The sequence below is a fragment of the Diadema setosum genome, chromosome 9, assembly GCF_964275005.1.
Source record: "Diadema setosum chromosome 9, eeDiaSeto1, whole genome shotgun sequence".
Lineage (NCBI taxonomy): Eukaryota > Metazoa > Echinodermata > Echinoidea > Diadematoida > Diadematidae > Diadema > Diadema setosum.
In genome coordinates, this window is record NC_092693.1 from 15,556,834 (window position 1) to 15,580,665 (window position 23,832).

General features: G+C 35.2%; 2 protein-coding genes across 2 annotated transcripts in view; both read right to left on the reverse strand.

Moving 5' to 3' along the window:
- LOC140232491 (probable phospholipid-transporting ATPase IIB) overlaps positions 1–6,337 on the reverse strand; it is a 59,121-nt gene extending 52,784 nt beyond the window's left edge. The window contains exons 1-2 of the mRNA XM_072312585.1: positions 6,246–6,337; positions 2,184–2,336 (exon numbers count right to left, since the gene is read on the reverse strand). Of these exons, the coding sequence (XP_072168686.1) occupies positions 2,184–2,336; positions 6,246–6,337 (245 nt within the window). The remainder of the gene's footprint in view (positions 1–2,183; positions 2,337–6,245) is intronic.
- A 14,320-nt stretch (positions 6,338–20,657) lies between these two features.
- The window catches only part of LOC140232883 (cystine/glutamate transporter-like), a 13,865-nt gene continuing 10,690 nt past the window's right edge, over positions 20,658–23,832 (reverse strand). The window contains exons 10-11 of the mRNA XM_072312996.1: positions 22,221–22,398; positions 20,658–20,722 (exon numbers count right to left, since the gene is read on the reverse strand). Of these exons, the coding sequence (XP_072169097.1) occupies positions 20,658–20,722; positions 22,221–22,398 (243 nt within the window). The remainder of the gene's footprint in view (positions 20,723–22,220; positions 22,399–23,832) is intronic.

The following is a 23,832-nucleotide window of genomic DNA, read 5'->3' on the forward strand; positions in this document are numbered from 1 at the left end:
CAGGTACTCATTTCCACAAAACACGCAGGCAATTTCCCAATATAAAAGCCTTTTGTTTACATCATCAGTGGAGCATGTGCTTTAGAGCGCGCATAAACCTCCAGTACACACAGCTACACATTTTGTACGTGTAGAACTCCCAAGTTCATTGACCTTATACGCCAAAATACCAAATATCCTTCAAAAGTCCATTGAAATTCCCGGATCACTACCAAAACTTGATCATCTGTTCTTTGTGTCATTATCGACTTTTCCTGCCATTTCCATTCAAATCCGCCCACAACTTTTTGAGTTACTCTGCAAATAAGCAAACCAAAGCTGATGATCACTTTAAAGGGATGGTACAGTATTGGTAGAGGTGAGAATTGGGCTTTGAACTTTTTGCGAGATAAACCGTTTGTAAAATAGTACAGAGCGTACTTTTAAGAGGAATTCAAAGTTCATTTGATGAAAATCTGTTTAAGAATGGCTGAGACATCAATGAATAAAGTAAAACAAAGCGATCGTAATAAAAGGTGGGTCCCACGTTTTATTAGAATTGCCCTGTTTTGGGTATCTCAGCCGTTTCAAAACCAATTTTCATCAAATAAACATTGAATTCCTTTTGGAATTACATGCTCTTTCATATTTCATAAGAGGTTTCTCATAATCTCACCCAGAATGTTAGAAACCCAAGGTTAGGTTTCAACCAAAACTATACGATCCCTTTAACCTCCTCCTTCCTTGGCTGAGGCAATAACTTGCTGCATTTATCAGACAAATTGTATGCTGTGGTACGGGATAACGAGAACACCACATCCTGCTTGAAACAACTTCCTCTCACTCCGGTTCCTACACTCTTCAGGATATTAACATATTGCAGAACTTTTTTTTTTTCTTTATATGTATTGCAGAACTTTTTGTGAAATGGTGTGCTTTATGATATGAAACTATTTCTGATGGTATAAAGTCATCAAAAAGAAGTGCTACAGTATACTGTACTGGAGGAAATATTAAATTTCTTTGACAGGATCATACAACTGAGGTTATGAGATATTTAATGGATCAGATCAGTCATGATATTTAAAATGATATAAAGTATACCCCCAAGAAAAAACAACAACCAACAAATGAACAAAAAACAAACGATCAAAGAAAAACCATACAAGGAAGAGAGATATTATGTTACTTCAATTCGGGAGGGTTGGGAGATCTGTCTTTCTGTCCATTGCAAATAAGCAGCTCACAAAAAGCTAAAAAGTTCTCTGATTTGTAACCAGCTGTATACAAATGATCAATACAGATTTGCACATCATAACAATCTCATCATTTTAAAGATTTTCCTATCAGATTCAACCCACTGTCTGAATACTCAGAACAGTTTTCAATCTACACAACTCTCTGTTGTCATATCTTCTGAATATGTCTTTGATTTAAACTCAAAATGAATTCATATTGCTCTTGCCCTATTTTAAACTGTTGAATCTGAACTCTTCACGAGGTCTACAGCTTTTCCCAAATTATACCAAATTTTACCAGTGCTGGCAATACATCAAATTTTCATGAAAGTTTTGATTTTAATTTACGTACGTAGGGCTACTCAAAATAAGCTGACTTGCATAACGGTAATTAAAAAACAAGTAATACTACTTGTTGGTATGGCATTCCCGCTACATTGCAAGAATGAAGCCACTTATGAATGAATGTCGGTGTGTATGTATGATACCAGCTACACAAATTTGTAAGTATACATGTAAGTTTGAATTAATGCTTACATGCATATGTGGGCAATTCTGCAAAATAGTAAACCTCAACATCAAAATTTCAAAATCATCAAATCACTGCAAGTGAGACACCATATCAATCGTCATAGATTATATTTTCGTGAACCTTTGTTGATTTCAATTTGTTACACATATTCTACAAATTATGGGTATTGAAGTCAGAGGCTAATTTTCCTCTCATTTTCAGTTAAAAATTAACCAAAATACACTTTTGATTTATCTCTTGAAAAATTCAAAACTACACAACTCTTATCTTGCCAATAAGGTTGACAGGTACACTTTTCAATTATAAATCAAAGAAACCCCCAATCTTTTTTTCCCCTTTTTTTAGTAACAGTTTTCCCAGGTTCGACCACTTTGGTAATGTAGATGTTTGGACACTGTGAATATAAATTTTTGTTCAGTATTACTGTATTTCACCTTGCACAAGAATTGCTGATATTGCACAGGCAGCGTGTAATGGGATCCTGTCTTCGAGTTCCTCGTCGAGTAAGGGACTCCTGTTCATTGTCGAAACCATCTTCACCCATCACCATCGGAAGATCCTCCAACGAATCCTCGTCGGAACCAACACTGGAGTGAGAAGTAAAATGAAATGCAAATTGATAGATTTTAAGTCTATCCACAAATCTTAAATCATTCTCTGGATCACACCCAACTACAATGTACCAACCTTAGCCTGATGCAATGTAAAACAGTTGTGTGCCACTGACAGGAATTTTGACCTCATAAAACATAGCAATACTGCATGCATACATTGTACAATTTAATACAGTGCAGTGATCACACTGTACATTGATATAAAACTGGGCAAATTAAGTAACTGGTAGTAAAAATGTGCTACCATTCACCGAGGTACATGTTACTGTGACGTTAGTGAATCATAAAGCTGTTTGGCATTCTTTACTAAATTGGTAATTTTAACTCCCCCTTCCCATACCACCCCCTAAAAAAACACACCACTCATTTGTAAAGCCTCATTTCTCCTCACTTGCTGTGTACATCCATAAACATAAACACACACACACAAACACACATGTTGTATGCAACCATGCAAGTGATGTTTAAAGTCACATGGGCAAGCCAGCTAAACTGTACAATTGTAGCTAATCACTAATCAAACTGCAATTTTTGAACATAGTATCATTTTTGTCAACCTTTGTTAACATTGTGGATTATTACATTGTCTGCTTTGTTTCTTTGACCTTATGCTAACAGGCACTTTTGCTTCCCCTTATTTTTTGCTTGTTTTTGTTTGTCAGAGGCATACATACAGTGTATATTCCGTCTGTTATATTTAAAATAAAATGGGGCCATCACATCTCAGCAAAGGGGCTTGGTTTTCATGCGAACCAAGTTACAACATACATCTATTGTTCCCTAGTCCCAAATCCAAGTACACCTTCCTGATGATTATTACGAAGTTAATTAGCCAGCAATAACATTATGCTTTGCACTTTTATAGTAGAAGAATAGAATATTGATCCTGTTTTTTTTCTCCCAACCTGCAGTATGACTGGACAGATTGGATTATTTCAATAGCCTCTTTGGTATAAACAATGACAACAACAACAAAGCTGAACTGTGCACTACAAGGAAGATTTTACATGGCATGGAGAAGTTCCAGGTACAACAAATTCAAAGATTATTGGCAATTTACCCAAAATCAGACAAACAATGAGGTTACAAAAACTTTCTGGAAATACAATGTAGTATGAAGACTACCAATACTCTTCCTGAACTTAGGCATAGAAAGTAAGTGTCATATGATACAAAATGAAGTGAAAAGCATAGCATTGGTCTTCATCTATAAGAAAGACAAAAGTAGTGAATGCACATCGTTTGGGTTGTTAAGAATTAGGTCCACTTGATTAGCATGGTGACAAAGGTCCATATGATCATCAAGGACAATGGTGACAAATTCTGTTGCTGTTCCATCACCCATATGAGAGAGAAAGTCTCTCTTTGATGCTGATAAAGAGACACATTCTAGCTTTTCTTCCAAAGTGATCAGTGACCTATTTCTGAATATTATAAAAGTCTAACTTCCACATAATCCTTTCATTTTTGATTAGGTACACCACAGTACACTCAAAAGAAAGTTGCCAATACATAATGAGTAGTATGACCACCACCACCATGGGACACATTCTAAACTGTTTCTGCTCTAAATGGGCAATTCCACGGTAACTGACGTTACGCGTAAGGATTTTCATGAAATTGTTTACCTTGTAGTTTTGTGAATGAAAGCACCAGGGGCTTGCAATTAACATTGATGAATAAGTTCATGAGAATGAAGAAATAGGTGGAAAGTTTTTCCCTCAAACTGCATTTCTTATCACATAGCAAGTGAAAATGTGTCGGTAACTGACGTTACGGAAAAAGGACATGGGAAATTATGGTGTGGATTTAAATGGAAATATCTCATGTCCCTGACTTTTAACCTTTATGTGTTTAATATGGCAATACACTTAGGTTCTTAGGAACAGGTGTGCAAAATAATGTGCACTTTAGTTGTCTCCTTTTAGCACCATGCCAGTTTCAGTGAAGGCATGACGGTAACTGACGTTACGTAACTGACGTTACGCTTACATTTGCCATAGGGTTTACACATGCAAAATCATGATTGGGAATAGCTTTGTGATTTTTCATAATTCTGACCATTCAGAATGATTTGTTTGATATGGAGTCATACCTTGGTTCATCAGTCATAAATACACAAATGAAATGAAACATTAGTCCATTTTCTGTGTGTTCTATGAAAACTTAAAGGTAAACATGTCAGTAACTGACGTTACGTAACTGACGTTACGTAACTGACGTTACACATACTTTGCCATGGGGTTTACAGAGAACTAATTTATTTAACAGGTTATCATACTGCTGCAATATACCAGTAACAATCCCAGGCAACTACTTAGCAACAAATTAAAACAAAATCTAAAGACACAAATGGGTTGGGCCCTTAGGGGGCAAACCCCCCCCCCCCCCCCATGCCATAGCACAGTTGGGCAAAAATAAAGTAAATGCACAAGAGGGTATTTCTTGACATTTGTCTTGAGATTGAATTCTAATTCAACATTTATGATTACACAGAGCCATTAATAGATTAAGCAGTTCCAAGTATAAATACATGTATATTGACATGACTAAGGTTTTTTGTTTGTTTGTTTGTTTGTTTTATTTAATGAACAGGAAAGTTTCTATATCTAGAGTGCTCCACCCATAATACCTTGCAGTACTACACAAAACATGGATATTTTTGTGCTTTAAAAAAAATCAAAGTATATTTCAGGTCATGGGGAAAATACACTTATGTATCAACTCATAAATATGCATATATGAAATCTATTATGATGTATTTCTTCTTCTTTTCTTTATTTTACTCCTTCTCCTTCAAGGCATTGTTAGGGCCATAGATAAAAAAAAAATGTCTCCATCATCAATCGATTTAAATGAAAAGTGTAGCACTTTTAATATTTCTCTGTGAAGAAGAAAAATAAATGCTTTTTTGGTCAAAAGAGCATTATTGGTTTATTCCTTGCTTGAAGTAATCTTTTCCTTTACACTGATATATCACGGCTTGCAAATACTTTCCAGATACCAAGAAATCGGACTTTGCAACGAAAGAATTCTAAGATCAATGTAAAAAAAAAAATCTTCCTGTTCGTAATTATCATGTATTGTATTACAAAATGTCCCTGCATGAATAGAATAAAGTAATCAACAAATACACACTGTATGAACATTTTTTTTTAACCCTAGAATCCCCTCTCACTTTGAGCAACATCAGTGTTATGTTTCAAACAGTAATGAGTACATGCCTTACGTACCATAATACAAGATGACGTTACATCCATCATTGTCAAAGTCAAAGCTGCTCGATACTTATAGTGTCTAGTCAACTAATTGTTAGTAGGCCTAGCTAGATCCTGATAAGTGATAGCTGCAAATTTATGTAGCATTGCATTGCCATTGCATGCCATTAGGCATTACTGGGAAGTGCCAGTGGTATCAACGCGGTACGGTATTTTCAGTGCCAGTGCATGGACGGCATGGACATGTTAGAAAAGAACACCGTCCGCAGAAAGAAAAATGATCAAGTATAAGCAGACGTGAATCTAAGGCTTCTATACAGGTCCCACAGATCATGCCTATGATAACCTTCACAGTAATTCATAGGTAAATTTACACATAGTATGCAAACGCCAAGCGAACGGGCGTATAGCCTTATAGGGAGTGCATGTGCAGCGCAGCGACACAAGGGTTTGCATCAACGGGAACATGTCTTCGTCTTCCCCGTACCTTCGGCGTAGGTCCACCGACAATATGGGTGCACATAAACATCAACCGCAAAAATCTCGTTCCACGTGAATTCACGTCACACCTTGCACGAAAACCGAAATATTACACACTCATACTATCAAAATCTTCATTAAAGTATGTCTTTCACATTTAAAATGTTTTAAGTGGGGCACATACCTCTCTAGCTCGTGATATTTAGCGTGACTGACTGATATCCCTGTGAGATTTCTTCGTGGATTGACGATACGTGTAGCAGTGTAATCCGCCATACTACGACTTCCGGAAAGGCCATTTGGCAGCATCATGGGTAATTATATTCATGACTGCACGGTTCGGAGCTATGCAAATAACGTGGTTGTACACAAACAGTTTATGTAGCATGATGAAAAGTTCTTGCGAAATATTTTCGCGAAATTACGCATCCATAATTATGAAGATACCTCAATTCTACTTCTGTGACAGAACGGTAAATATGTCTAAGGTTTTGCTTGACCTAGCAGCACCATGCAGTCTAAATTCCACGACAAAAATGCCTGAAGAGGCTTGCTGGATTAATTTTACTCACTCATATATTAAGATCTACGCTGTGCAAGAGAGATAATCAAAATAAAATATGAATTTAGGAAGTGTTGACCTATACACTTACTCCCTCTATACTAGTATATGAGTTTAAATATTCTAAATCAATATTATCGTGGCCTATTATGGCGCTGTTAAACTTGGAGAATGGAGACCACATTAGGGGCCTATCAATGTCTGTATTATATAGGGCCTATATGATTATGCCTACATAATATTTCCCCGCGATAGTATACGGAAACAAGAAAGACAGTTTAGCCTATTACAATACAGATAAGAAAATGCACACCCGGAATTATTTATTTTTCCTCCAGACGCTCTGTTTTACTTTAATTGAATTGTACATTCTAGATATAGATACGAACCTTGTTACAGCATCAACATCCACAGACTGATGGTGCACGTAAACTTCGACCAGGAAGGTGGGAAGAGACAAAGTGAACACTCCGCTAACGCTCCTCGAAGGCAGGCGTGCCTGCATCACCGCGCAATTCCGCAATTTTCGCAACCATACAAACAGCCTTGCCCGAACCGGCGAAAATGCGAATATACCGGAGTACATGATTGTAGTATATTCTACACTCAAAATCAACAAAGTCGGGTTGTCATCATCAATCATAAGGTGCAAATCAGAGAGAGGTAATGAAGAGACTCGATCATTGGCGTGATGTCGAGCTTTGCAATATTACTTATCTCTCCTTCTCCCTCAGTCTTTTAAACATCTCTCCCCTCTTTCTTCTCTTTCTATTCTTCTGTCACACTCTATACTCCTCTTCTCTCCCAGCTCAGAAAACTTCTCTCTTTTTATTAATGTTTGTATTAGAATGATTCTGTGTTCTTGAGGATAATATTGATCTATCGAGAAGTTGATAATGTCAATCACAACATTTCAAGCTTATTTTACAGTTATTATAGTAACAGCGCTATAAATAGTATAAATACCGAAAAAAGCACTGGTTCCTCTGATGGCGATGCTATCAGAACGGTAATACTAATTTTGCTTCTAGTAAGTAGCTGTAGTAGTAGTAGTAGTAGTAGTAGTAGTAGTAGTAGTAGTAGTAGTAGTAGTAGTAGTAGTAGTAGTTGTTGTTGTTGTTGTTGTAGTGTAGTAGTAGTAGTAGTATAGTAGTAGTAGTAGTAGCATATTAGTAGTAGTAGTGGTAGTAGTTATATCATAGTAGTAGTAGTAGTATAGTAGAATACAGTAGTATATAGTTGTAGTATCGTATAGGAGTATTCAGTCATAATCATAGTGTAGCAGTAGGGCCTATTATTATACGTTAAGAGGTAGTAGTAGAAAATAATAATGAGGGTGGTATAGTGCTGTATAAGTATGTAAATAGATTTGTGTATAATAGTATAATAACAATGGGTTGGAGATTGTTATGATGAATGAACGATAACGTGATTGAGAGGGCACTGGACTTTTTGCTGACTGCAATGTTAATGATGAGGTCATGGAAGATATTGATTCAGAATTGGTCTGCCAGTGTTACAACAAATGCAAAGTCTTGATACAAACAATATTAGGTTCTTCTCATATCGTACTTTCCTCACGCGCTAATTACTTATAATATTTCATTTCATTTCATTTTTTATTTCATTTCCGGCCAAACCATATAATATGACATTGCATATACACAAAGTCAGTACAAAGTAACTTTTACACATCCAAATGAAATTTAAATACACGTCTTTTGTTTACATGAAACAAAAAACATATTTTGGTAGAAGAAGTACAAGGACAAAATGTGACTGAATCATAACAAAGAAAAGGTCGGAAATGGAGGGGACTGCTAAAAAGCCAAGCTTGTAGAATGCAGTCACCTCGGAGTCGCTTTATAATAGTAATACACGAGACATTTTAACATAATCCACGGGAACCAGAACACAAAGACGAGTACGCACTCAAACGCACACACATATAACACAGTAACAAAGCAGCTCTCTTACATACACGTGGAAAGGATAAAAAGGAGATAGAAAGGGACAGGAAGACAGAGGGAAGGGCGAAGGAGGAGAGTATTGGGGGTCGATGCAGGACACAGGAAGTTGTCTTCATAATATGAATGATATAACATAATGGTTATCAAATAAAAGTAAACAAAATAAAGGCGTTAGCAGCAAGAGAAATCAGTTAGGAGCTTTCAGAATGCAAATCCCCAGTAATATAAGAATTAACAAGCATTTTCTTTAATTTTAAAGTAAAAGTGTTGAAACTTAGAGATTCTTTTATACTGCTGTCAAGGGAATTCCAGAGTTTAGGTCCAGCGAAGGAGAATATAGACTTTGCAAAAATTGTCCTAAACAGTGGTAAATGGAATTCATTGGTTTGTCTAGTGGGGTATGAATGTACAGTTTTATTTTGGATAAACATAGAGTCAAACACCAAAGGAAGGGAGTGATTTATTAGTTTGTACATAAACTGACCTAAATTCAAACAATATAAATCCTTAATTTTTGAAATATTATTTTGATGAAACAAGTCATTAGTATGACATCTCCACGATTCTCTACAAATGATACGAAGAGCTTTTTTCTGCAATAATAATATTCTTTCTAAATATGAGGAGTAAGTGTTGCCCCAGGCGAGAATGCCATAGTTCAGATAGGGTAAGATCAAAGATGAATATAACATTAACAAAACATTTTTCGGAAAATAGAATTTAACTTTATTGATAACACCCACATTTCTAGAAATTGTGCGGCAAATTGAATCGATATGCAAATTCCAGGTGAGCTTATTATCAAGAGTCAAACCTAAAAATTTAATTGAAGAAACTTCTTCTATGGCTATATTGTCCAAATAAATATTCTGAGATAACTTTTCTAAAGAATTACTGAAAAGCATACATTTAGTTTTTTGAAGATTAATTGACAATTTGTTAGCTCTAGTCCAATGAAATAACTTTTTTATCTCGATGTTCATAGTATCGATCAAATACACTGGATCAGAGCTAGAAAGGAACACATTTGTATCATCAGCAAATAATAAAACGGAAAGAATACTTGATGAATTTATGATATCATTGATGTAAACCACAAATAAAAGTGGACCAAGTAAACTTCCTTGCGGTACACCACAAGTGATATCATGCATAGCAGATTTGTGACCATTAATATAAACAAATTGTTTGCGATTGGTAAGGTAACTCCTGAACCACTCCAAGGCCATGCCACGAATACCATAATGAGATAATTTGTAAAGGAGTATTTTGTGGTCAATGGTATCGAAGGCCTTGGAGAAGTCCAGGAACACACCTACAGTATGATGATAATTATCAATGGCTTTGGAGACTTTGTCTAGGAAAGTAAGAACTACATGGGATGTGTTGTGTTGTTGCCGGAAACCAAATTGATTATTTGAAATAATCTTATGCTTATTGAGAAAATCCAAGAGTCTAAAATGTACAACTTTTTCTAATAATTTAGAGATAATGGATAACAAAGATATTGGTCTATAATTACTGATGTCTTCCCTATCCCCTTTCTTAAAAATTGGAATAACCTTAGATACTTTCATTTCCTCGGGGACAACACCATTACTTAAAGACAAATTAAACACATGAACCAAAGGATCCACAATGCAGTTTATAATGTGTTTTAAAAGAACATTATCAATATTATCATGACCAACACTTTTTTTACTCTTTAAATTCTGAACTATATCAATTAGTTCATTCCGGTGAGTGGGAGCAAAAAAACAGGAGCTGGAATTGGGCGTATGTAAAAAATCGACAAATAACTTTTGGGACTTGGGAATCTTTCTAGCAAAACTATTTCCTATTTGTGAAAAATATTGATTAAAAACATCAGCTATAGACCTTGGGTCAACAATAGTAACATCATTATGTTTGATTGTAGTGATACGGGATGTTGGTTTGTTTCTATTAATGGCAGAATCAATGACTTTCCAAGTATTTTGGATATCATGTTTAAAATAATATATCTGGTCACTGAAATATTTTCGCTTTGCACAACGCAAAATTTGAGTGAGAACATTCTTATATGAAATATATTTATGACGAGATTCCTCAGTGTTTTTAATTTTATCAGCATAATACAAATTATTTTTTCGGTTAATTGACCGCAGCAAAGACTTCGATATCCACGGAAGTCTCGGGGATCTTTTATAATTGCTATTATTTTTCTTAACTAAAGGAACATACTCGTCTAAGAGTGAATTCAATTTTCTCATGAATAAATCATAAGCATTATTTGGATCCTCAGCATCATATACCTCAGACCAATCTACTTCATTAAGGCCATTTTGCAACCTAGCTACATTATCGGGGGTAATTTTTCGAAAATACATTGCAGAGGAATTCAGATTGCGTTTGCGATTATAAGGAATATGGGTAAATATGGGGTAATGGTCGGACAAATCTGATAAAACAATGCCAGAAAAGGGTAAGGGGTTAATATTGCAAAATATGTTGTCAATTAGAGTTGCTGAGTAATCAGTTACTCGAGTTGGTTTTGTTATAAGGGGTAAAAAGGATGAGGACATCATAATATCTAATAAATTCTGAGCTGAGTTTAATGTCTGAAACTTAGATAAATCTATATTAAAATCTCCCATAATATAACAATCTTTATTGTTGAAAATTGGACTTTGCAGTAATGATTGCAAATAACTAAAAAAACCTTGCATCTCAGAATTAGGGGGTCGATAAATGACTAATACAAGTATATTCCTAGAACAAGGCACGTTAACTTCAATAAAGAGTGATTCTACAGCTTCACTCATGCAGTTCAATCCACTGTGAATAATGTAATCAAGGTCTTTCTTTACGTATAGGGCAACTCCTCCGCCTTTCTTGTGCTGACGACTGTTTTCTATGAAATCATAACCGGGAAGAGAGAACGTAGGGATAGAAGTCGGACTGATCCATGTTTCGCTCAGTCCAATTACAGAGAAAGATGATTTATGAATGTCATTCATAAAACAGCAAAAATTATCGAAATTACGATTCAAACTCCTTATATTGAGTTGCATCAATGAAAAACTTTGAGATAATTCAGTTAGGGCTTTGACTTGATTAATTGTAAAATATTCAGAACTAAGATATTGTTCATTATTATCTTCACCAAAAGCTACACTTTTAATATGAGAATTAAAATCATAATTTGCTTGGAAACATTTACTGTCGGATTCATTCATTGCATGAGATACCGAGCCATGATTAAACATATCAAAAAAATCTTCATTGTTTAGAGAGTGAAAAGGAAAATTCACAACCTGTGACGTACTATCCATCATAAATAAATGAAATTACAATATTCGCTGGTGGTAAGAACAGAGGTACATTCAAGTGTACGAGGCAAAGACCCAGAGAGAAGTGCAGAAGAAGCAGGGGCAGAAATGTAAGTGATATACGGAATGCAAGAGAGCGGCGCATCAACATTTTGAACTCACAAAACAATACTAGACAAACACACGAAAAAAATAAACGAAACAAGGAATACATGTTACATAATGGTAGGAGTAGAAGCTATGAATATAAACTATATACACACTCGACATAGAAGGAACTGCCGCCACTCGCTAAAATTGATGAATGTCTGGAGGGTACAAATGCAGTGGAATACACTGGAATGTAATGTAAGCACTGTGATACAATACTCAAGTCTGTGACATACAGACCATGGAATTAACTAGGTGTTATATAATAACTGCGGAGCAGTAGTGAAACGTGGGTATGGAGAAAAAAAGAAAAAACACACGGATAATTAAAATTATCAGTGAAGACGATTTATATCCCCGTTCCGAGTGTTGCTTTAGAGTAGGTGATGTCATGAGGGCAATGACGTTAATACCAAATACACCGAATTTAACCTTCATTTTATACCTTAAATGGTCTATTTAAATACAAAGATGAGTGGTTACCATGGCAACACATTTTCGTTATACTAACACATTGGTGTCTTGCAAAACTACACTTCTAAATCATAATACATACTAAATTTGACTTGAATTGCTTGAATACTGTAGGTGACACATTTTACAGTCATCCTGCAGGTTATATACGTATTCAATGTCATGCCTTATGATGAAGAGTAGCAATATACATGTACAATATCATGACATACGAATTGGCTTTAGCTTGAACGATGGGAGTGAAACAATACTTTTCAATTATTCATGACTCTCATTAGGCAGTTAATTAAAGAGAGTGGAGAAGATAAAGAACCCAGTTGGTTACCTGCATTTCGCCTCAAACTATCTGGATCACAGAAATTAACTGAGTGATGTATATTATCTGCAATATTGGAATGTGGATAGACATTTTAAAAAAGCAACTATCTCTACACACAGACACCGGTAAATAAAGGTACTGTAGCTGTAACTGCGGAATGCCATCTTGGAGGAAGTATAGTTCAATCACAAGCATTTGGAGTAATAAAAAATGAAAATAAAAAATCGGTTATAGCCCTAACAAGCTCACAGGTATGAAACAAATAAGCCTAATGTTTATACGATGTACTTTAAAAAGACAGTGCCGAGGGAAATTGTCGCAGTGACAGTGCGCCAGGAAAGAAGACTACCCCGTCAATCAGTCAATCAGATTATTTCGGTATAATACCAAAATACCAAAACATGAATTATCAAGGAAAACATAACAAAAGAAAAGTAACTGTCCTTTATACCACAAGGTGTAAAAGAGGATAACATTGGGCGATGTAGTACAGGTCATAGATGAAAACAAGACGGCATTTAAAACCTTAAAGACTTGCACGGAAAAAAAAGATGTCCAATTTACGAATGGTGATGTTCAATCGATGCATAAGCTGATCGTCGGGCATATAAGAGAAAAACACGTGGTACAAATGTAGTGCATATCCCCTCAAGCTGGCCGGTATGACAGGGGAATACATGTACACCGAATAATGAAAACAAAATTCTGATATTCGAAACTGTTATTGCGATGCAGATGAAATATGGGAACAACTCGTGTGGTTTTATCATTTGTTTCCGTATGTACATCAGTGGTAAATAAAGAGTTGTTCATAATAATTGCAGCTGCACTAATTAATGTCTAAGAAATGGATCGACTCAGGAAACGAATTACAGACAGGTGCTTACTGAAGATCTACATGCATGCATTTTGTATGTCTACATGCATACAATATGATATGTAACAGAAAGCATGCATCCGTGTTATCAATCCAAATTTCACAGCTTCAAATTTTATGTCAAAATATAATCAGGAAAAACTTTACTTCCAAATAAAACATTATATCTTGAACTTCATACTCAGGCGATCGATTACAGTGTGGTCAAATTATGCCATAGAAAAAAAGGATTGTATTTATGTATGATGTTCCAGAACGTGTGAGCATGAATGTACAGTCAATAGCGTTCAAGTATTTTGCTTTGGATAGTGGTACTGCAGCCAGAAATGCAATTGCTCGTGACATTCACCTGGCGTTTGCCGCATAGGGTGGTTAAAAAAAAAAAAAAAAAAATAGCGAAACCCAGGTGGATACCTGCATGCCGACTTGCTGTAAACAGTAATCATGGGCCAGTCGATCAATACCAATGCGTTAAAATTAAACAATAGAAAAAAGAAAAAGAAAAAGTGCTTGCGTTCGTGTAGAATTTCACGGAGCTTCATACTAGGAATGTACAAGATACAGAGTCATAGAATGCAATTGTACTCTTAGGCATGGTGGTATTACAGCCAGCAATGCATTTGTTTCGTGACATTCACCTGGTGTTTACTGCATAGGGTCGAAAGAAAGAAGAAGAAGAAGAAGAAGAAGACGGAGAAAAAAACCGAATCCAGGACTGGTGGTTACATACAATTGTACATATCATCTCAAACTCTCTGAACTGAGATCTGTGTGATTTTAACTGTCACAAAGCAATCATTACACTGCAATGGCATGCGGGTACGAAAGAAAAACGACTGAAGTGATTTTTTTTTTCTTTCGTGTGTGTACGTGTGTAGGTCAATCACAGCAATAAGGGCATATTGCTCACCAAAGCACCCCCTCGATACAGTAATTAACATTATTATGCCGGTTCTTAAAAACCGGGAGACGCCATAAGTATATAATAAGCTCAGAGGATCAATATGGGTAGGGGAAAAGAGTATATCTCCGAGTAGTAAACACTACAGTCAGTACTATCTTCTGATTAGTTCACATGGTTGGAAAGACTGATAAAAGCTGTACCATTTTTCAAAGAAAAAATAAAGAAAAAAAAATAATATTCTAACCATGGCAGCCAAAGGCATGCATTATCGGTACTTCATATAATCGTAGGTCTATACTAATATTCCTTGCTTGTTGCCTCTCAATATACCCCTGACTGGCTCTTCTACTGACAAAAGAAAAAACCTATTATATATATATATATATATATATATATATATATATATATATATATGTATATATATATATATATATATATATATATATATATATATATGTATATATATATATATATATATATATATATATATATATATATATATGTATGTATATATATATATATATATATATATATATATATATATATATATATATAATATATATATAGATATATAGATATAGATATTATTCAGACATACTAGAATCAAATAAGGACAGTAAAACCAAACTGTGGCGAACTATCAATGACCTTATTAAGAATAAAAAGAAAGAACTCCCGACCGTTATTTCCGAAAATGACCAAGATATTAACGACCCTGAAATCATTGCAAATTGTTTTAATAACTTCTTTACCAACATAGGCCCCAATCTCGCCTCAACAATACTTCCAAACGCTGGAAATTTTACAGATTACCTTCCAGAAAGTAATAATAATTCTTTATTCTTTACTCCCACGAATGAAAATGAAATACTGAATATTGTTCGATCTTTTAAGTCGAGTAGATCTTGTGGCCACGATGGATTAAGTATGCATTTACTAAAACAAATAATACATTTTTTAGTAACCCCCATAGTACATATTTGTAACTTATCATTATCTACTGGGATCTTCCCAAATTCTTTAAAGATTGCGAAAGTAATCCCTATTCACAAAAAAAGATGATGCGTCCCAAATAAAGAATTATCGTCCAATTTCATTATTGCCCGTCATTTCCAAAATCCTTGAAAAGATTGCACATGAACGTTTGTATAAGTTTCTGGTTGATAACCACATTTTAAATCCTAACCAATTTGGCTTTCGCAAAGGTTTTTCTACAGATTTTGCAATCATTCAAACTTGTGACAAAATTATCGATTCTATTGCGAACAAACAGCACGTGATAGGAGTTTTTATGGACCTGAGCAAGGCCTTTGATACAATAGACCATGGAATTTTATTAAAAAAGCTACATAATTATGGCATAAGAGGAATAGTTCTTTCCTGGTTCCGAGATTATTTATCCCAACGTCAGCAATACGTAGCATTTCATTCAAGTACCTCGCTTAAGTCATATATTACTTGCGGTGTACCACAGGGATCCATTTTAGGACCTCTACTTTTTCTTATATATATCAACGATATCATAAATTCCTCAACCCTTCTTACCTATGTATTATTCGCGGGACGATACCAGTGTCTTCTACTCTCACAACTGTTTAAACACACTAGTTGATATACTTAATTCTGAGCTTGCAAAAATTTCTACATGGTTTAAATGCAATAAATTATCACTAAATATAGATAAAACGTGTTTTATAAACTTCAATACTTCACATTTGCAACCGATAATGCCTAATAACATTATTATTGATGGTATGCCCATTATTGGAAAAAAAATCAACCAAGTTCTTAGGGGTAACCCTTGACTCCAACTTAAATTGGAATAACCACATTGACAATATAACCACATTAATATCCAAAGCCATTGGAATACTTCGGAGATTAAAATATTTTGTAACGGAAAAAGTACTCATTATGTTATACAATGCATTAATCTTACCGTACATTAATTATTGTAATGTTGTCTGGGGAAACTGTAATAAAACCAAAGTAAATGTTATTTTTCTTTTACAGAAAAAGGCAATAAGAATATGTACCAACTCACATTATCTAGAACATACTGATCCATTATTCCTTAGACTAAAAGTTCTTAAAGTTGACGATATACACAAATTTCAAACAGCAATATTTATGTTCAAATACACGCAAAATCTACTCCCACTCTTCCACAACGCATTTTCCCTTAACAGGGATGTCCATGCTTACCCCACGCGCCATCGTAATGATTTCCATTTGAATAACCCTAAACTCCTATTAGCTCAAAAATCAATTCGGCATAACGGGCCTGATATTTGGAATTCACTCCCTCTCCACATAAAACAGTGCACATCTCTTTATTCCTTTAAGGCAAATACAAAGAAATATTTCTTGGCACAATATCATACGGTACAGTAATCATTAAACATGTACCTCTTATACTCAACAACAAGGCAATATTTGGTCCACCCCCTTTTCCTTTTCTTTTACTTTGCTGCTTGACCCTTTGCCCATATTATAACATATCCAATCATTTTCTTAGAAGTGCTGACCATCAACACTTTCGCGCTTCATCACCTGCACACGCACTCACAGGCACCACTCCTGTTTACCAAGTAATTGTATAAAACTGGATTTACACGCACTTTAACATGGCCCATCTGTATTAGTGTTCAAGTACTACAATAAAAAATGGTAATTTAACTCTGGCTGTCCGTCTGTTCAAGCACGGCTTATAACGGCGGCCCTCTGCATCATATGTATATATTGTACTGTGAATTAAGTCATTATTGGCCATATAAACATTTTGTATGTTATTTAACGTTTCATTTGTCTTTACATACAAAATATGACTTACTATGTAATATGTCAATAATTTTCAGAATTGTATTTGTGTAATTGAACCTGCCTTTGTTATTTTTGTTATTCTGAAAGAAAATATGAAATGCAGAAAATAAAATCTTTTCAAACAAAATGTAAAGATATAATTAACTGTCCTTGTACCGCACCGCCATGTTCTGGTTTAGCTCATTGCTGTCACTTTATAATATACTCAGTATAATTATATACGTATATATATATATAATATATATATGAATATATACATATATACATTATTTAAGATTGGATTACATAAAATCAACAGTTTAGAGTATCGATATAGGCCCTGTACGTGGTGTTAGTTATCTTGAGCTTTTCTCCAGTTCTTAGCAGAGTTAAATATACAAAATATATGTTATACAATGTATAACTCTGCATTGTTTCCAGGGATATAAAGGAATGAAGAATTTGTAAATAAAACCAGGCAATCAAATTTGCCTTGATAAATCAATATTGTATATCATACACCATGATTATTTGACTTATTCCAAATCGGGATGGGGGACGCATCAATCCCATTCAGGCCGGGCATTCAGGTAAAGAATAATGTTGTCCAAAGCACGCTATAAAGTCAAGAGCGTATTTTCTGGTTTAAGACTCTCTCCATCAACATGATCAAGAATGCTATATTCTTACTCTCTTAATTAGATATGTTTTCATCTCCTCTCTTTTTAGCCGCTCTTGGCCTAACAGACTTATCCTACATTTTTTCAGAATATTCAAACCATTATAATGTACAGTTTCTAGCAGCATGCTTGAGCTTCCTCTCCTTAGATTATGCCCGAGTATATCGTGAAGAAAAATACATGTACGCGAAAACACTGGAAAATGAAAAAGAAAATAATAGATGATATCATAATGATCATATTTCCAGTTCTGATCAATAGTACAGACACGCATACAAAGTTAACGTGGAACTCAGTTCTGCCAAATCAATACACACATAGACCCAACACACAATTACGGATGTTGAGCTAAGTTGTTTCATGTAATTTGTAGAACGCTGTCTTATTTGAGTGTATATCAAATATTTCAGTCAGGTTGTAGAATTAAATATCGAAGAGTATGCAAGTTACTAGAATGCGTAATATTGTTTCATGCCATATCGTTTTAATGAATAATTTTGCAATATTGCTCATTAATTCATCGTCACGCGTTTGACATGTTGTTCAGCCCATAGTCAATTCACGATATGATCCCAAGGAAAAAAAAAACAGTACAGAGTTGAAAAAGCACCATACCATAACAGTATAATGATTATGAAATGAACGTAAGTAACAAATGGTACACATATACTTTTATTCGTACCTAATATACTCAGTACGTGTATGTTATACACTACCCAGTGAGCAATGGTGAGTAAACTTTCGGAGTATATATGTTCGATATTTTGTCCATGAAAGCCACAAAATTAATGTTATTTCTGTTACAAAGAAACATTTTCTTCTCATTGTTCGAACACAAGCATTTCGACTAATTTTTTAAAGAATAAGACGAAATTATTTCTTGTATACAACTTCAAAATAACGGTTGTCTCGAACAAAACAGTGCACAAAATTTGTTCCAGAAAAAAAATGAAAACATATCAATTTGATTGGCTAGGGCAAACAGAAAGAAATGGAAGAAATTTTAAATGTTTATAGTTAATAAGGCGAATTTCCTTTTATACCCATCACCATGGATTAAAAACCATTGTCTACAGTTATAGATAGTGTAAATAACATGCTGATATTCAATTGATTTACCGTCACCTTTGTTCACAAGCATTCAATCTAAGCATTATACAATATTGTAGTTTGATTTTGGTCAGTGTAGATAATAATTTTACTTTCGATGATCATCGGGATCAGGCATTTGCCGAAAAGAAAACAGAAATTAACACTTTGAATAACCATACACTGTGACATAACCAAGATAATTTGAGATCACATCCCCTCAAGGCAAGCCCAAAACATTAGTAAAAACTTGTACTGACATTGATTTATTCATATTGTGGGGCTCGCAATTTTCATGTACTTGAAGCATATTAACTTTACATGAAGAATATTTTTCACGATGAGTTGTTATAGTTTCATTGGTTTTTCCGGTCCAATTTCGCACTCTTAGTCAATGCAAAATTATAGATTGGTCATTCAGTTTTGCACAATCAGATGGTGCATGAAATAAAATACATATAAATAGGTCATTCAATTCCACGGATATAGGGCTGTCAAAATCGCCAATTGTCACTCCAATTCATCGTAATGCAGCTTAAATCAGCAATCGGCATCCAAATTCGTTTTAGGGCAACCAGTCCTCACTCGGCATATGAATTCGCACATAGGGCAACCAATTCGCACATACAGCCCCCTATGAGCTTAGTTACAACATACAATTTCTCCATAGATTTGATTATCAAACTTTTGCACTAGATTGTAGCACATGGCAGTTTGCGTTATTTATGATTATTTCTCTAGCTTTTTCACGTTTCTAGAAAATAATCCCCAACTTAGTGACTTTACTTTTTTCGGGGGGGGGGGGGAGGGGGGCATTACTTCCAACCTAAATGCTAAATTGAGTGCAATAGTTATAAACATGGGTGTATGTTTTGGCAAAATTCAATGCTGTACTTTAGTCACGAGTTCTCCAGTGTTAAACTTGAATGCAATTGACTGCGAGTATGAATGATGCTTTTGCACCTTTGATTACTGTGTAGCGAATATGAAATGCCCATTTTGCCTATATGAAAAAACAAAATGCATGCCCTATACATAATGGCGATTTTTAATGAACGTTTTGCATTTTTGGTTGCCCTGTGATTGCGAGACCGAATGATTTTATTAATGCTTTTAAATGCACTAGGTGCAAAATTGAACGGGAAAATCTATACATACTTAGACCTCAATTATTATTTCTCAGCAAGATCCGACAAAGCTATTATTTGACTAACCAGCGTATGTATATTTTTTGTTCACAAAGTTAAACAAACACCCTGTGCTTTAATAGTTCTTCTTTGAATAGGATTTACATTGCCATTAATCTATCACAACAGACAAACACAATACAGTACACAAAGAAGTATATACAACTGAGCAAACTCCAAGCAAGGCATTGATTTTTTTTTCCAGAAAATATCTTTATGGCTTTCTTTAAAAATATCTACCAACAATGTGGTATAAAACAGTGGAGTTTGGTCAGTAGGTCTTTTGCTCTTGACGAATGGCAAAGAAGAACTTCTGGAAGAACAGGTTGGTCCTCACTGTAGAAGCAAGAGTAAAAAAACAAAACAAAACAAAAATCAAAATCGTGCAATGAAATGTGAAGTCGAAGTGATATTATAATTTCGTAAGCATTAGATATTTCAAAACGAGACAAGAATGGAAATGTCTATGAAGTTGATCTCCAAATTGGATTTTTTTTTCCACCAAGAAAACACACGAGGCCTAATATTGGCATTTATTGTCGTCATAGTACCAGTAATATTTTCTCATTGGATCATGTGACTTTTGTCGTTTCTTGCCTCGTAATTTCTTATTTTGTTTGTTTCCTTTCCGAGCTACATGAATCCTTGATCAAACGCATGGAGCAAGACAAACAAATGAAAACAAAAATATCTGAACATATCATTATCTATAATTTCGACAGAATCCACGCCATTATGTTGTATATGCTATCAAAGTCACCCTTGAACTAACTTTACAGAATTCTCAGGATTGATTAGGTGGCTTCATACATCATTTAATTCATTCAAATCGATCATTTTCAATGCAGTCCCATAGTACAGTTACTGCAGCAGGGGAGGATCCAGGAATTCCGTAAAAAGGGGGGGGGGGCGCCAAAATTTTTGGTTGATCGGCTGACAAGCAAAAAAAAAAAAAAAAAAGAATCCTGGTGCCCCCCCCCCCGATCCACCACTGGATGATAAAGTAAAAGGGATGGTATAATATTGGTGGAGATGAGGATTGGGCTTTCAGCTTTTTTGTGAGATACCAAGAAATCACTGATTAAATAGTACAGAGCATACCAATTTAAGAGGAATTCAAAGTTTATATGACGAAAAATAACACAAAGCGATCCTAATAAAAGGTGGGTCCCACCTTTTATTACAATCGCTTTGTTTTGATTATCTTAGCCATTTCAAAACCAATTTTTATCATATAAAATATATTGAATTCCTCTTGGAGTTACACGCCCTTTCACAATTTATAAGAGGTTTCTCATTATCTCACCCAAAAATGTTAGAAACCTGAAGTTAGGTCTCAACCAAACTATACGTTCCCTTTAAAGGGATGGTACAGTTTTGGTTGAGACCTAATTTCAGGTTTCTAAAATTTTTGGTGAGATAATGAGAAACCTTTAATGAAATTTGAAAGAGCATGTAATTCATGAGGATTTCAATATTCATTTGATGAAAATTGGTTTTGAAATGGCTGAGATATCCAAAACAGAGCGATTCTAATAAAGTGTGGGACGATCACTTTGTTTTACTTTGTTTTTGGATGTTTCAGTCATTCCAAACCCAATTTTCATCAAATAAACTTTGAGTTCCTCTTGAAATGGTGTGCTCTGTACTATTTCATAAATGTTTTCTTGGTATCTCGCAAAAAGTTAAAAGCCCAATTCTCATCTCCACCAATACTGTACTATCCCTTTAACAATCGTTTACGAAATGAAAATCGGCATTGATATAACAAAATGAAAATCTGCCTTTAAAACATATAGGTTCAAACATCACTGATTTGATTTAAAAGGCTTACAAATGAAATCGGAAAGCCACTCGGGCTTGTTTTTCCACCAGACACACACGAAGTAGACCGGAACTCCGGCCAAGGTGGCGATGACCCCCAGGAAGGAGTAGAGTGGTGAGGAGTAACAGGTCATCGCAAGGATGAATATCGTGAAGACAAGGAAGACGATAGCCACGACCAGGGGCACCTGTGTGTGTGTGTGGGGGGGGGGGGGGGGAGGGACGTCGATGTGCATGTGTTGAGAATTTACAAGAAAAGAAAACATCCTTAAATCTCATTGTCTCTAATGAGAAGTTTGTCATCTTATTGTATTACACTTTATCCACTATTATTATCGTCATTACTAATTTAGATTATCATTCGTATCATATTCCTGTGCAGCATCACCATTTCTCTACCCGACACCATAATATTTTCCCGACTTTCTTATTTGGTGCGATCATAATTGCTATGATTATTGTCGTTGCCGTTATCATCATCATCATCATCATCATCATCATCATACCATCATCATCATCTTTTCGACACTACAGAGTTCTTGACAAAGCGATGCCGCACAAGACGATGCAAATTCAATGAGATTGTGAGATTATAAAGAAGAGTATTACAATAATATACCAGTAAGTATAATGATAAAAGACAATGGTACATCCAATCAGACTGCCATCAAGGAACGAGAGAGGGTTTACATGTGCGAAATCAGTGGCGTATCTAGGGGGGGGGGGGGCAAGGGGGGCACGTGCCCCGGGCGCCACTCCTTGGGGGCGCAAAAAACGAAGAAGAAGAGAAAAAAAAAGAAAAAAAAGAAGAAGAAGAAGAAGAAAAAAAGAAAAGAAGAAGAAGAAGAAGGAAAAAAAAAAAAAAAAACCAACTCGCCCGGAAGGGGGAGGGAGAATGGTGTGGGGGGGGGGGGGGGGGGCAGAAAACCAAATCAAACAAGATAAAAACAAAACATGATGACGCGGACAAAATGACAATGTTTATTGTGTTCACACAAAAATTCCATGTTCTTGGAGCTGAAATAAAGAAGTTTTCGGCTCGCTCACTGCGCTCGCTCGCCATAATTTATATAAAAAAGAAGGTAAGAACAAAACGTGATGATGACTAAATGACAGTGTCTATTGTGTTCACACATGTCATTTTATAGCAGGCAAAATGTTTCATTCGGAGCAGCGGCTGCAATTTTTTTCGTTCTGAAGCGATCGCCATTGGATCAAAAGAAGGCGCCAACGGTTTCTAACATACGGGGGGGGGGGGGGCGCAAAAAACCCCGAATCAAACAAGATAATAACAAAACGTAATGATGACGCGGAAATATACAAATTTCGGCTCACTCGCTCTACTAATTTAGAGTATTTTTTCAAGTCCTCAGTTTGTTGGTATAAATCGTTATCTATAAGGCCGTCACTCTATTTTGATTAGAATTGTAAGATTTAATAAGCAAAAAATGACAAGAGTTTCATGATTTGTAAGCTAAAATACAAAATTTTCGGCTCGCTCGCTGCGCTCGCTCGCCAAAATTTGTATAAAAAAAAGAGAAGAAGATAAGAACAAAACGTGACGATGACGCGGACAACATGATAATGTCTATTGTGTTCACTCATGTCATTTTATATTTAGC